Raw genomic sequence first — 16719 nt, 5'->3', positions numbered from 1 at the left:
CACCTCAGCCTCCCAAAGGCGCAGGATTACAGGCTGAGCCACCGAGCCCAGCTAAAATAAGATTTTTGAAGAAAGAAAAGCACAAACTGTTTTTATATACCCATATCTAGCCATTCTGACACAAGGCATTTGGTAGTCACTCAAAACGCCACCATTTTGGCCACCAGTTTGGCACACAATGTGACACATGTACAGCCAGTAAAAGCTGACTGGGACAAATGGCAGTCTCATCTTCTTCCACAGAGACAGATTTGTTTAGTATATTTCCCTAACTCTTAACAAATAGCCAACATTTTTACTCACGAGGAGCTCCTTCAGCCATTTCAATAGCAGTAATTCCCACAGACCACACATCGCTCTGCAAAGAAAAAGATGACCATAAAAAGTCACTTACAAATGGGAAACTGGTAATATTTAGTATCTCAAAACAATATTTGTCTGGGGGTGGGCATGTCAATGTCAGAACTATTTTATGGGTTTTCTATAGTGAATCTTCACTATAGACTGACATTAAAGGAAGATATTATCTGCACTTGTGACCAGCCAGTACCTCACTACATAACAAGTTAATATGGAATGGGGTTCAGTGTAAAGAAAGTTCCTCTTGGATAGATTGCTATTGTTGTCTTGCCTGAAATACAAAAAGGAACTTGCCACAAAAATGTCCTATTACATAGACCAACTAATGTGTGATCTTGGGCAAGTGATTTAACTCTGTGTACTTCAGTTTCACTCTATGTAAAATGAAGATAATAATAGTATACACCTCATAGGCTTGGTGTGTGTGTGTGTGTGTGTGTGTGTGTGTATTTCAGCAGTTTCTGAAATATAGTAAATTGAGACTAGAATTATAATGAGCCTGTAAAAAGTAATCTTTATTACTATTAACTTTACAGTACTTTGTTTTTCAGAATGTGGAAAGGGCACAGGGCTAGAGAGACACTGACTGGCTAAATGACCCCTAAACAAGTCAACTGAATTATTAGAACCAGTTTATTGATCTCTTAACTTCAGTTGTTGTGATAGTCTCGGTTTAAGTTGTCTTTCAGTTATGTGGGGCTAAAAATTATATAACTAATACAGGTGCAAATACTTGGAAGGTTGCAAAAAGTACAGCTACAAAGCATTATTTTTATAGCAAATCACTTGAAGAACTTTATGCTTCCATAGTCTCCATAAGCTCCTCAAGTGGCACCGAACGTAAAACAGGCTCTCAGTAAATAATATTATTTTCAGATCAAGCAGAGGGCATTTAAGGAAAGGAAAGAGAGAGGAAATTTAAATTAATCAACAAGTATCAAGTATTAGATTCCACAGAGGGAGACCACAATGAATTGTTTCAATGACTTATGATGTGGAGACTAAGTAAGGCTTTTCCAACCTATAGCAAATGGAGAGTTTTTTTTTCCACACCAGCTTTTTGAAATGTGTACATAGATATATATTGTCCAAATTGCAGGCTCAGTGGAAATTTTAATAAATGCACGAATTGTTACTTAATTTGTCTATTCCACTGATTTTCTGTGGTTTTGGAGGTGAACCAGGCCAAGTATTTTCTCCATTACTATTAAGTAATCAAATTATTATTTTTGTTCTTTTTTGGAGCTAAGTTGCTGTGGGGATTAATAATTGGCTTTACATTTATTCATTTAAAGTTTATAAAGCCCTCTGCCCCTGGAAGTTAAATTTCCATATAAAGCCACAAAACAATATTTTTGCCAAGAAGTTGCAAGCAACATAAACTAGACATTCTGTCTCAAATCTGTGTAACTCTCAGTGGTATACTTTGTCCACATTCTTAGAGAATATTATTTTTATGCATATAATCAAACCACTTATAGGAATAAAAGCGTTTCCTATTAGAGTTTAATGTGAAAGGAAGGGCTGCCTGCTTTAAATTTTTCATCATTAAAAAATGTTAGTCAAAAATCTTTTCCAAATTTTGATTCCATGGTCTGAATCCTCACACTCACTCTGTAATCATAGGAGCGTCTTGGGTCCTCATCACAGTAAATCACCTCAGGTGCCATCCAGTATGGTGTCCCAATAAAGCTATTTCTCCTTCCATTAGTTCTGCTCACCTGGGCACTAACTCCAAAATCCACTGCAAAATTCAGCATATGTCAAAATAATTAATCAGGAACAAAAAACTCAGTAAGTTATTGCTTTAACTTGGAAAGCCAACACAGAAGCCACAATGGATAACATATTTTCATTCCAGCACATCAAACTTTACCATGAAGTCTACTCCAGAAATACTGGGAAATAAGTTTCTGCTGCTATTTATGTTGGAATGAGACTCAGCAGCACTATTATAAATCTACAGTAGGTTTGGCTGAATGTTTACCATGAATATTAAAAATAAAGTTCTGTTGGTACACCCTAAATCTCTGAAGTGGTAACATATGTAGTGTTTGGGCCTGCCACCAAGCTGGAGGATCAGCATTATAAGCAACATTTAAGAAATCTAACACCTATTGGCAGTTGATTAGGACACTGACAAAGAAAAATAAGTTTTCTGCTAGAATTTAGTTTAAGTTCTTACACAGAGCTTATGAATCAGATGCAAATCTTTACTGTGGTATCTATATCTCAGTTTAGATTATAAAAGTTGTCTTCTGTTCATCTGTAGGATACATTATAAGAAAATCTTTAGTATGGGATCCTCAGAAGCAGAGAAAAAGGCTAAAGTAGACTGGGGTTATTTATTCCAGAAAAAAAAAATTAGACAGGGATGAAAAATGAAGTAGCTTTTCTTATTTAGAATGGTTTCCAGGAATCCAGAGGATGATGAACAAAACTGACTGAAAAGCAGTTTGAGAAATTTGGAGGGAGAAAATAAAAGGAAAAAACAAACTAAGAGTTTAAGGCAGTCTTAAGGAAAGAATCTAACAAGAACAAAAAGTAAATGTCCACAATATTGTGAAGATCATCATTAAGTATTGTAGAATTTCATTATTTAGATATTTTTTAAGAATTGCATTAAATCATAGCTCAGCATTCCCTCAATATCCCTGAAGGCCAATGTTAAGGGCCAAGAAATACCTATGAAGGCCACAAGCTGATATATGGCATACATCCAGAGAAGAAAATGAAAGGAGAAAATACTAGAAGAAAGAGGGATAAATGGAAAAAAAGAAAAAGGAAATGAAAGAAAAAGAAAAGTTGAAATTAAGATAAAAAGTAGCAATGAAACCCCAATAATATCATAATTTAACATTTTCTTTAATGTCCTTATGGACTCGAATATGAAGATTATTGGACAATTGTAACTGTAATAAAATAATTTCCTTGTTTTTTTCTATCGTTTACTTTGGCAGTCATTAAGTTTAACTTCGGCAACTTTCTCTTTTAATATGTTGTTTAAATATAGCTGTATTCTGAGATATCTAGAACAAATTGTATAAAGATTAATGTGTAAAATAAATCTGATTAAATTATAATCCAGTACTTAAAGGTCTCTCTTCCAGAGTGAAGTACATGAGTTTTGGTGCATGAACATTGTGACAGATATTTCAGTGGCTTTTCATGTGCTTACAGTTTCTCTTCTCTGTTCCAAATGTTCGAGTTGGCCAGCAACTTGGCACAAGTATATGGAACTGTGGCTTTATATGTGAACATAGCATTTAGCCTTGTGATGGACTATCTACCCCGCACATTTAAATGTGAAATATATGTGTCCCTCATGCACTTTAAAATTGTGTTTCTAGCTTTGTAGCTTTTAAGCAGAAAAGAGATAATATGTTTTCTGGAAACTACTTTCACTTATTTCAAGAACAAGCAATTACTACTTCATGCTTTTTCCACAGATGTCCACTGAAAAACTGTTTTCAATGAATTAACAAAATCTCTACTCTTGTTCTATATATTTAACAAGAAAACGGGATATGTCTTAAGGTCATGCTACAAAAGTAAAAATAATACAAGTGATTTATCTTCTATATCAATAGGGTTATCTCTCATTGAATATCACTGGCATTATTTATATAATATTATTTGCAAACTAACCATCAATATTTAATTAATTTATTTATTTATTTGAATCAGGGTCCCATTTTATCACCCAGCCTGAAGTGCAATGATGTGATCATACCTCACCACAGCCTCAAACTCCTGGGCTCAAGTCATTCTTCCACCTCAGTCACCAGAGCAGGTCAGACTATAGGCACGCACTACCACAGTCAGTTATTTTTTGTAGAGACAAGGTCTCATTATTGTGCACAGGTTAGTCTTGAACTCCTGACCTCAAGTCATCCTCTCACTTTGGCCTCCCAAAGTGCTGGCTTTACTGGTGTGAGCCACTGTGTCTGGTTCGATATTTATTTTAAATATTAAAGTATACAATATATTGTTCCCTATGTGCTTGTGAAATAATATGTGTGGCTATTTTCAAATAAATTATGCCACTGAACACTGGTATAGAAACCCAGGGACTTTCTGGTCTTTTTATTTCTAATTCTGAATTTGATTTGGATATTATTGGAGGATCGTTTCTGATCAACATAATTTCTTTAAATATTTGAGAGAAAATTCCAAAGAAACAATGTGTACTTATGTAATTTAAAAGTTCTTTGCTTTTCTTGAGAAAATATGACTCTATTATGTGGAAGAATTTTCTTTTTATTTTTTTAATCCCTGCTCATGGCACCAAAACTTGCACATGGTGAATTCTCAACTCAATTGTTGAAAAAAATATAATAGTTATTTCTAATGGAAAGTAAATAAATGACCAAAAAGTAAGCTCCCATTATAATTTAAAAGTTGTTTTACCTTCATTGTTTCAAAAAGGCAGTTAGGTGCATTTTCTTTCTTTTGCCCCACCTTTCCACCAAACAAATTTTCAAATTTTGACTGGTTTTGCAGACAGAGAAGACCCAGCTCAAATAAGTAGAGGATATTGACAGTGGCATGATAGAAAGCACAGTTATATTAAAAGATTTTTCTCCTTTTGAGCCTCACTTAAAATATTGCAAGAATAAACTTACCCAGTTTTACTTCAGCGTTATGAGTCAGTAGCACATTTTGACCTTTGATGTCCCTATGAATTACTCGGTGTGCATGAAGGTGAACTAAGCCCTGTATATAAAATACAAAACAAGGCCACATCAATATGTTTGCTTGTTTTCTGGTACTGTTTTTAACATTTTGGGGAAAAATCTTTTGGTAAGAGAAATGGCCTAGATTCGATATTCAGGCAAAATTCTTTCTTTGGGCTGGAATTAGTACAACCAGTTCCCAGAAATATGACTTTTGGCTATAAGGAAAGGAAAATAAATCAAGACACCCATGAAAGTAAAAGAACACCAAAAGTAATGTTTGTATATATTGGGTCACTTTACCTTCCTTTCTAGCTTCCATATTTCCAACTAATCATAAGAATAAAGATCTGGACATCTTAAATATCATACCTCAGCCATTGATTTGCTCTATTCTTTATCCAACCATTTGTTTAGTCCAAACTATTTTCTAGTCAGCCTTGTAGGCTGAGAATTTGAGGGAAAATGGAAATTCATTTTAAAGCATTTGCAATTTGCCTTGGCTTACCACATTGGCTCTAGCCCTTTCACCACTAAAACTAACCCGTGACCTGGCTAAACCATGATATGATATGCAATGTTAGGCTGCAGTGAGATTGCTTCAAACACTAACTGGGGATTTATAATTGAAGTGACAATAAAAACAGCTAACATTTATTGAGCCCTCATGCTTTTCCAGGCACTGTGCTAAGTGCTTTACATGGAGTAAATTATTAATTCCTCACAGAAACCCTTTAAGAAATGTGTTAACATTCCCTCATATTATAGATGAAGAAAGCAAGACCTGAAAAAATTAAATAACTAGTTCAAGGTCATGCAACTAATATATGGTGACTAAATTCAAACTCAGCCCAGAGTTTTCACTCTTAACCATTTACGCTACAATCACAAGCGAATCCAATCAAAATGGGAAGAAGGATATTCTAACATTAGTATAAGTGATGTTGCTCAGTTCCGTTAATATCCTTCTTGGGTAACCCTAAGCACTTAAGCCACACACACAAAAAATTGCGTTAGTTGAACTAAGAAGATTATTGTCCTCATACAATTAGGCATGGAAATTTTTTTTTAAAAGGTGCAGTAATCAAGGAGGACATCTTCTGCAAAAAGGCTGCAGGTGGCTTAGGGTCATTCTGTAGAACACTGACTTTTCCTGACTTAACTTCATCTTAATCTATGATAGTGCTGTGTTTTTATTTAAAGAACTCTAAAAATCATAATAACATAATAAATAATCCAAGTGGTCATTTCCATGATCCATTGAACATAATAGTCTGAATCTGACAGAGACATTGAAAACCATGATTTGGAAGGACCTGGTCACCCAGTTTATGGTCTACCTTAATGTTTGAGGACAACTCCTGAAAATCTGCTTTTTCCAAAACTTTTTGCCCTTTTTAGGTATCCTGATCCAGGGGTTATGTTTATAATTCCTAAATCATAAAATACGAGCAGGTATAAGGTACTCGGTTTCTTTCATGATAAGGGGAGAATGACTATATAAAGACTCACCTGAAGGATTTCTCGGCAGATATAAGCAATCCAATCTTCTTTTAAGCTCTGATTTCTGGACATTCTTACTACATCAGTCACTGAGCCTGCTGCACATAACTCCATAACCATCTGCAGGGAAGCCAGTAAAGCATCAAGAATTAGAATGTAATTCTCTGAAAATATCTGGAGAGTTTTAGTCCATATGGCTTATATTTACATGTAATGTTTAGATATTAAGGCACTGAAAAGACTGGCTCAATTGTCTGGTGGAAGACTCCAAAGGTTAGTGGAATTAGAAAGAGTTGGATAAAACCCAAAGATCTGTGGAAGAAAAGAAGCCAGGTATCACACCAGGAATATTTAATTAGGAGTTTAGATTTGAACTAAGTCTTGAAAGATAGGTAGTGTTTGGATATGCTTAGAAGGAAGAACATTCAGTTTATAAAAAAACAAAATAAACACATGCATTTAGAAGGAAGCTTGTGCAGGGAACAAGCCTGACTGATTACTGGAATGGAAAGAAAACGTTAATTAAGGAACAGTTTGATTGGAAGTGGAGAAAAAGGATATAGAGGGCCTCAAAGGAGTTTACACTTAAACATTAAGACTAGGTTTGCTAGCCGGGCTTGGTGGCTCAGCCTGTAATCCCGCACCTTGGGAGGCTGAGGTGAGTGGATTTGCCTGAGCCTGCAGGTTCGAGACCCGCTTAGGCAACTTGGTGAGACCTCATCTCTACCATAAATCAAAAATTAGCCAGGTGTGGTAGCGCGTGCCTGTAGTTCCAGCTACTCGGAAGGCTGAGGCGGAATGATCGCTGGAGCCCAGCAGGTCGAGGCTGCAGTGGCCGGGAGTGGCCACTGTACTCCAGTCTGGGTGACGGAGTGAGACTCCAACTCAAAATAAAAAACAAAAAAAAAGACTAGGTTTGCTTTTTGTTGTTTTATTTTTTCTTTTCAAACTCCAGTTTATTTTACCCAAGTTATTGGAAAACTACAACTCCAAGGGGAAATTTGTCAATTGCATTTCTGTGAGATAATTTATTTCAAATGAGATTACTACTAAGGAAAGCCTATTTTAAAGCTAATATATCTGATGGTATTTCATTCAGATTTTATTACATTAATAAACTAAATTTCTCAGGAATTTTATTTTTGTTACCTATAAATTGAGTGCCTAATTAGTAAATTTTCTTCCTTATAATACTGGTTAACTAGAGGACAGACCAATAGAAAGCAGAATATATTATAATAATTCTAGAAACTTCTTTAAGTACAGATGTATGCAATATTGTCCACATTAAAACCACTTTATCAAAGGAATAAAATATAGCTTAAAAAAGAAACTGCAGGCAAGTTAATTATCATCATAATGAACGGAAGCAAAAGGATAAACACCAGATCATGAATATTCAAAAAATCTGCATTATTTCCTTTTGGAATATCAAGGTTTTTTATTCAGGAAAAAACTCTCCTAATTTATAGTTGCTCACCACTGATATCATGGTATGTCTTTCACCTGAGTTCACTCTCACTAAAATGAAGAAAAGAGGCAGTCAAACAAAATCACAGTACAAATAACCAGTAAAGGTTGATTTTCATGTGGAGAAAGAGAACAACATGTACACTGTGCTAATGTAAAAACAGTGGCTAATTTTGAGCCATGACAAACCTGAATTAAAGTCGTTGAATTAAGCTAAACCCTGAAAGATCTTGATAATATTACATGAGTCAGAAAAGCTAAACTATAAAAGGAATGTAAGATATTCTCAATCATTTTCCTAGCTTTGCAAGCATGCAGCCTGTACATACACTATAAATGGTAATTATTTAGCTGTCTACTTCGTTCCTATTTGTTTTTCTAGATTTACATGGGCAAGAAAGTGTGAATGGTCCCCTGAAAACTCTTAACACTTAATAATGTACCAAGTGCCTATTCATCCTTCAGATTTCAGTTTATGGTTTTATTTCCTCAAGGAAAAGGTTCTTATTTTTCAGGTGAATTTAGGTTCCTTTGTCATTTACCCACAGAGAGCCATGTTATTTCCCTTCTGATCAATTATACATTCATTTGTGTGATTATTTGATGGACATCGGTCTTTGCAAATAGACTGTAAGCATCAATGGGCCAGGACCACTTCTATTCAACTTACCGTTTGGCAAATAGATCCATTAAAATATGCTGAATGAATAAATGAAGTTCTAATATATACCTAATAAGCAGACTAACATTTCTCATAATTTGCCATATTGGCAAGAAGAATATTTTGTCAGTAAAAATATATAAAAAGACAAATGGTGTCTACAAAAAACAAAAGAAGAAAAAAACAGTAACTATTTAAGCTGTGCAGCAAAATTTACTAAAATATCAACTGCAATTGTCAGAGAGTATAGGATGCATATGAACTGACCATTTGCGAGAAAACAGGATTAAGTTGAAAATGTCTAAATTTGGTAGTTCTCAAACTGTGGTGCTCAGTCCAGCAGCAACAGCACCACCTGTGAACTTATTAGGAAGGACTAATTATTGGACCCACACATCCCAGATCTACTGAATCAGAAACTCTGTGAGTAATGTCCAGCAATCTGTGTTTTATCAGGCTCTGCAGGAGATTCTGATACATGCTAAAGTTTGAGAACCACTATTTCAATTCAACCCTTTGTTGAAAACTTTTCTATAATAGTCACTCTTCTTACTTTCTAAAGTCTATTATTTAGAATGTAACAGAATTCTTCATTGACACTTTACTATCTTAAAAAGTTTTAGTCATTATTTTGAAAATAGTAGTATCGTTGACATGAACTAGAAATGGAAATGCAGCAAGTGTGGATATTTAAGTGTATACTGACCTCAACTTATCTTCTAAATATTCCATTTTTAATAAAAATATGTTTGACCAAACTCATTTTCTTGTGATTTAACTGTTTCTTCTACAGTGGAAAGCAGCAAAAATTCTGATAACTGCCTAGCTTAGGTAGCATGGGTTCCAGTTAGCCTCTAAAATTTACGTCTTATTGATCTGGAATTTGTGATACTCCAGACATCATTACTAAGAAAAAGACAAGTCAACTAACCATTTGGAAAAGTCTATAAGAGTTATGTTTATATATAAGTGCATACACCTTACAAACACTCCAAATGCATCCATATACTCATGCCAAGTGCTAATTAGAATTAATCCTTATTTAGTCCTCATTTACTAATCATCATTAGGTAGTCTCCATACCAACAACTGTTGTAATTACATAAAATTAAAAGTAGCAAAGTTGCACGTGAAAGATTTATGATAGATATTTACAGTGTTCATTTGAGTCCTCCCCCATCCCATCAATAACCACCTTGCCAGACGCTTAAGTTTTTTTTCCATATTTTATCACTCCCATCTCCAAGTGTCATAGTATATTTTGTCGTACTACCTTGAGCAGCTGAGCACTTATGTTTTCCTGAAAGTGCACAAAAATGACATCTCAGTTCATGCAAACATATAAGATGTCTTCTTATGGGAGACTTACTCTTGGGTAAGACTTTTCTTATAGAATAACACCCTGGGAATTAAAAACATACCCAAAGTTGGTGCCTCTGGCCAGGGGGACTCAGCTTGAAAAATGCACCATAGAAGGACACAATGTTTTTGTGGAAAGAGTACTTCCTCAGAAGGTTGAGTTCAGTCCTGAGATCCTCTTCCTCATCCTATGGAATAAAAACACACAGCAAAGCTTCTAAGCTGTACAATTCAATGACTATGAGTCCAAACTACAGTAAATTGATGAAGGAGATCCCATGGCAACCCATTATATCCCACAGCAGTTTATAATAAAATTCAACTTATCTTTACCAGTATACAAAGATCTTTGGTTAACTGGGAATGTAGGGGGACAAGATAGATTGAAGATTTTTTAATTCAGTGGTTCTCAAAGTGTTGTCCCTGATCCTGCAGCACCAGCCACTTTATAAAGTTTTCATTCAATGGAGCCATTATATTTTTGTTGGTTTGATTTATAACACTTTTATTAATATACAATTCCCCTACCATACAACTCACTATATAAAGTGTAAAATTCAAAGTATTTTAGTATATTTACAGAACTGTGTGTGAAGTTTCACTCCAAAAACAAACCCCATATCCTGTACTTGTTATCCCTCAACTCTAAGCAACCACGAATCTACTTTCTATCTCAACAGATTTGCCTAATCCTGACATTTTATATAAATGAAGTCATATAACATGGGGTTTTCTGTTATTAGCTTTTTTTCAAGGTTCATCCATGTTGTAGTATGTATCAACATTTCATCCCTTTTGGTTTACTAGTCATCAATTGAGGAACATTTGGGCAACTTTCACGTTTTGGCTATTATAAATAATGCTTCTATGAGTATTCATGTCAAGTTTTGTGTAGACATATGTTTTTATTTCTCCTGGATATATACCTAAGAGTGAAACTGCTAAGTCAAATGGTAACTCTACATTTAATGTTTTCATGAAATGTCAAAAGGTTTCCCACAGTGGCTGTACCTTTTTACATTCCCAGCTGCGACATATGAGGGGGTTCCAATTTCTTCATACTCTCATCATCACTTGTTATTTCCTGTTTTATTAATATAAGCATTCTAGTGGGTATAAAGTGGTATCTCACCATGGTTTTGACTTACAGTTCTCTGAAGACTAATGATGTTGAGCATCTTTTCAAGTGCTTATTGGCCATTTGTATACGTTCTTTGAAATCTCTAATAAAAATTTATTTGCCCTTTTAAAAATTGGGTTGTTATTATTATTGAATTGTAAGAGCTCTTCATATATTCTATATACAAGTGCCATATCAAACAAATAATTTGCAAGTATTTTCTCAAATTATATGTTTTCTTTACTCCCTTGACCATAAACTTTGAAGGACCGAAGTTTTTAATTTTCATGAAGTCCAATTTATAAATATGTTCTTTTGTTGCTTGTACTTTGAGTGTCATATCTAAAGCTCAATTACCAAATCAAATTTCATGAAGATTTATCTTTGTGTTTTCTGCTAAGAATTTTAAAGTTTTAGAGCTTATATTTAGATCTTCAATCCATTCTGAGTTAAATTTTGTATACAATGGAAGTCCAACTTCATTGTTTTGCATTTGAATAACTAGCACTGCACTGCATTGATTAGTTTGTGATTCATTACATTTTATTTTATATTTTTTATTTTTTAATTTTTATTTATTTATTTATTTATTTTTTGAGTTGGAGTCTCACTCTGTTGCTCAGACTGGAGTGCAGTGGCCACTCCCGTCCACCGCAGCCTAGACCTGCTGGACTCCAGCGATCCTTCCACCTCAGCCTTCCAAGTAGCCGGAATTACAGGTGTGCGCTACCACGCCCGGTTAATTTTTTTATTTTATTGTAGAAATGAGGTCTCGCTTGTCCAGGCGGGCCTCAAACCCGCGGGCTCAGGCAATCCAATCACCTCAGCCTCCCAAAGGCGCGGGATTACAGGCTGAGCCACCGAGCCCGGCTGATTCATTACATTTTAAAGGCATTGGTTTGTTCTGATCTTTTTAAAACATATGCTTAAAATCATTTATTTTCTTAATCACAACAGTAGTGCAGTAATATAAAAATACATACAATATATAAAATAAAATTTTAAGTGTTCTACTCTCACTGAACATTTCTTCCAACCAATGTTAACAGTTTAGTAGATATTCTTTCAGACATTTTCATATGCCAATGCAGTAGCTAGAGAGATGACAGAGATAAAAAAGATATGGTCAACAGATATACTATGTGTGACATTTAAAAATCTAAACACGTTCATATTATCCTCACTACTTTGAAACCTTCATGTTTTAATTAATATAGAAAGCACATCTTTCTTTATCAGTAAACAAATGCACTTTCTTTTTATGGTGGCATAAGATTGCATAGGATGGAGTTATGGGTCTGGTGATCAGGAGACAAGTTGGGCACAGAGGTATTGTTTTTGAGAATTATCTATATACAGACAATTGGGGCTATCTGATGGGATAAGATCACTGAGGTACAATACATTGTTTCAAAACATAGTTTTAGCAGAAGACAGTGTGGTGTCAGTCAGAAGACAGCACCTACCCTGGGCATTGGAACACATAACTTTTCACACTGGTACCCAAACCAGGTAAAGATCCAACAAAGAAGGAGAACTACAGGCCAATATCCTTGATGAATATAAATTCAAAAATACTCAACAAGATTCTAGCAAATTGGATCCAATGACACATCTCAAAAATCATCCACCATGATCAAGTAGGCTTAATACCCAGGAGGCAAGGCTGGTTCAATATCCGCAAGATCATAAATGTAATTAAATACAGCAACAGATGTAAAAACAGCAATCACATGATTATATCATTAGATGCAGAAAAAGTTTTCGATAAAATCCAGCATCCCTTCTTGAGAACATCTAACTTTTAGCACTAATAGCCCAGAACAGGAATTGACTTAATCTCCCTAAGTTTCAATAAACTTAAAAAAAAATGATGTATTATAGTAGCCATTACCCATTTCCATGGAATGTTAGTGGGACCAAATGGGATGATATAAGTAATGTTTTTTGAAATCCTTAAGAAAAATATTCTGTAAATGCAAGGTATTATCACAAATTTATCTTCACTTGACCTCTTGTTTGAATTGATCAGAGTGGTATCAGAAATATACACCTCGCTCCCCTTTTTATCCTAACCTATAAACATCAGCCTCCTTCATTCCCAGTACATTTTTATAGTGGAATAGAATGGGAAGCAATTCTCTCTTCCTAAGCTTCAACTATATCTGTTTATACCATGACAACCATATGGTTTTGATAATCCTTCTGTAATTCTTGTTTCTCAGCCAGTCTAGAAGAAGGTCTTCATGTCTTAACAATTTGAAAGCAATCACACTTCGTGAATATAGGAGCAATGCAATGGAAGTTGAAATTTTACACCTTCCAGTCATTTCTCTGAGATTTCAAATGTATTTTTCAAGATATATTAAAAATACTGAGCATTTTAGGTGAGAAATGGTAACTTATAAGCAAATGTCAAACCAAACTGGAGACGCTAGAGTCTAGTGCAGTGCTTTATATTTATTTCATAAGTATTTTTAGAGCCTAGCTACAATATAGCCAAATATAAAATGTAGTCATTTGTTTCTTTGCTAGGTCTTAGAGAATAAGATAAAAAGGAAGGTGATAACAAAGTATGTAGGTTAAGTTATCTATTCATTTTAGCTAACAGACTTATTTCTCTTCTTCCTCAGGTCATTAAGTCAGGGTACTTGAAGAAAGATTTTTTCAGTGGACTTGCCTATAAACGTTCAACTACTAAAAAAAAAATCAATCTCTAGACACCTATTTGTCTTATAGGAAAAAGGGAAGGAGCCTGATTTGTCTGATTGAAAACCCCAAGGACAGGTTCCCTATTTCTACTTATTGTGTTATAAAAATTCAGGTTCCAGTCTCATTTCAGCCTCCCAATGAAGTTTGGTCATTAAGTTCTCTTCAAATCTTCGTAACCTATTTTCTAGAAATGCAAAAATTGATCCTGTGGCTTTCATTCTCATCATGTAAGATACTTTAACTTTCTGCTCCCCCTAAAATGTAGCCCTCCTTTGAAACGGTAACAACACCTGCACCACAAAGGACTACCAAACCACAGGGACTAGCAATTCTGTATATTCATGAGCACTCTCAGTTTTAATTAAGATACCGGGGTTCTGCTGAAAAGAATATGAACTCATAAACAGTGCAATACATAGGGATGGGATATTGGTAGGAAGTTAATAATACAAAAAAGCGATTAAAGAGATGTAAGCACAAGACTGAGTCCTTTCACCTTTCCTTTGGTAGATTGATGTCAAGGAGATTCCTTTTTCTTTCCAGATTAGAAAGTTTATGTCTCCAAGCAAGAATAGGAGAACAGCTGGGCTATAGGCAGCTATGTAGTTGCATTTGTGGTGTCACTTTGCCTATGAGGAACCTGAGACTTAGAGAGGTAGGAAGACTACATTCCCAAGTACTTTTTGACTATTTAGTAGTAGACTTAGGATTTGAACTCATGTTTCTGGACTTCCACATTATTGCTATTTCCATAAGCCCCTGGTATCTAAGAGATGTGTGTGCAAGTCACATACTTTTTATTTCAAAGAATGCAAGATGATTTAGAGAGACTAATGCATGATTAGCCAGCAGTTATTTTTCTTACTAAAATATAAAGTTGGAGATTTCCAAGTCCTCTACTAGAAAAACTTTTAAGAGTAGGTTTCCCACATAAATGTAAACTCCCCCAAAACAAATAAACAAAGATCAGATATGTTTGGAAAGCATTAGTGTGTTTGCCATTCTCAATTAACAGTAAGCTGGGCTTGTGAGAAACATATAAGTACATTATATCCATCAGGCCAAGTGTGTAATTTAAACTCTCACACATCTCCCAGTAATATGGTGCTACAGCATTTCATTCTCAGGGCCAGTTGATCCCAGACTGGCCTAAATACCCTGCTTTTTGGCAAGAAGAGGCAGCTCAAGGATGCCAGAGCTTTCTTTGTAATTTCTCCCAATTCTAGAATCAAAATCCTTTGCTCTATGGAAAAAAATATCAAAAAGTGGGGCAGATCATTAAAGAAGTTTTAACACAAATGTTTTACAAAACCAGAAATGCTCAAATAATTATATTTTTCATATCTTACTTTTCATGTCTACTGAGCTACCAATGCACGATACTATCTGTACTAGCTTTTTCCTTTGAATATGCTTTGTCTCCCAAGACACATTATAAACACAATGGAGCTAAGCCGGGCTCAGTGGCTCATCCTGTAATCCCGCGCCTTTGGGAGGCTGAGATGAGTGGATTGCCTGAGCCCGCGGGTTCAAGACCCACCTGGGCAACTTGGAGAGACCTCATCTCTACAATAAATCAAAAAATCAGCCGGGTGTGGTAGCGCACACCTGTAGTTCCAACTACTCGGAGGGCTGAGGCGGAAGGATCGCCGGAGCCCAGCAGGTCGAGGCTGCGGTGCTGGGAGCAGCCACTGCACTCCAGTCTGGGCGACAGAGTGAGACTCCAACTCAAAAATAAATAAATAATAGAAATAAAAATAAACACAATGGGATCCTAGTACTTGATAGATGAATAATGAAGCTGTTTAGCAATAGCTTTCTAATATAACTAGAAACTTTTAATAGAAACTTTAAAAAATGTGATTGTGTTAATGAAATTGGTTGTTTTTAATGTTCCTGGGAGCAAAATTACTAAAGAAGCAAAGATTACACATATTTGAAGCCCATATAGTTGACTGAAGGGGAGAAAATAGAAAAATATATACCAATGAATTATATTGATAAGAGCAGGAATTCTACTTTTAGGCCCATACCATAGTTTTACAGATCACCTTCATCTATTGAAAAAGAGGAATTATCTTTGCTTAATACTATTCTAGAACCAGTGAATTGCTGGAATCAGAAAGACTGCTTTGTAAAACAGACAAAAAGCTGCATATAGAAAACATCTTCACACTCCTTCATGTGTGTAAGTACAGTGCCAGATGTCCAAAGACTTTGAGGCTGGGTTGCCTATTGGCTTTCTGTCTGCTATTGCTCTTACAATAAAAAAGGGATAGTCCTCATTTGGCTCACATAAAATGGTAATGTTTGTCAGAATGGTACTGGAGAAAATACCATTCCGTCCAGAACACCATGTTAAAAGTGTGAAAAGAAACTTGCAAAGGCCAATTTTCGTCAAAATTTGCTCTCGTTCCTATCACCTCCTCCTTCGTTGCTATCCAGCTGGAGGGCTCTATGCTCTGTAAATGTACTCAATTTATCTCCTGCAATCAACACTTTCCTATTCAGGGGACCATTTCTCCTAGATCTGTTCTCTAACATATGCTAGTTCAAATATGATAATTGAACCTATGTTAATATGATAAAACATATAAATATGTCATCACTTCCAGGCAAGAACACTTTACTGGCAGCTTTTTAGAGTTAATGACACAATACAAAGGGATGAGTTTAAAGCTGAATATAAAAGGAAAAATTACTTGGGTGTTAATTAAGACTTTTAATACTCACGCTGTATCTCCACCCAACAGATTTTTGATATTTATTCACTCTCACTCGCCTTCCTATTTCAGGTAAAGCAGTCTGAAAAACCAATAATGAAATGTTATAAGACTTACTGGTACAGTCTGAAGATG

At 35.2% G+C, this 16719-nt stretch overlaps 1 protein-coding gene across 1 annotated transcript in view; it reads right to left on the bottom strand.

Moving 5' to 3' along the window:
* NRK (Nik related kinase) overlaps nt 1-16719 on the bottom strand; it is a 134516-nt gene that overhangs the window by 56820 nt on the left and 60977 nt on the right. The window contains exons 4-9 of the mRNA XM_008057235.1: nt 16595-16666; nt 10092-10217; nt 6549-6659; nt 4986-5076; nt 1974-2104; nt 304-358 (exon numbers count right to left, since the gene is read on the bottom strand). Coding sequence (XP_008055426.1) covers nt 304-358; nt 1974-2104; nt 4986-5076; nt 6549-6659; nt 10092-10217; nt 16595-16666 — 586 coding nt within the window. The remainder of the gene's footprint in view (nt 1-303; nt 359-1973; nt 2105-4985; nt 5077-6548; nt 6660-10091; nt 10218-16594; nt 16667-16719) is intronic.

Source organism: Carlito syrichta, unplaced genomic scaffold, assembly GCF_000164805.1.
Source record: "Carlito syrichta isolate Samal-C Ts95f unplaced genomic scaffold, Tarsius_syrichta-2.0.1 Scaffold302910, whole genome shotgun sequence".
In the NCBI taxonomy this organism is placed as follows: domain Eukaryota; kingdom Metazoa; phylum Chordata; class Mammalia; order Primates; family Tarsiidae; genus Carlito; species Carlito syrichta.
This window is presented reverse-complemented; position numbering and strand designations above follow the sequence as displayed.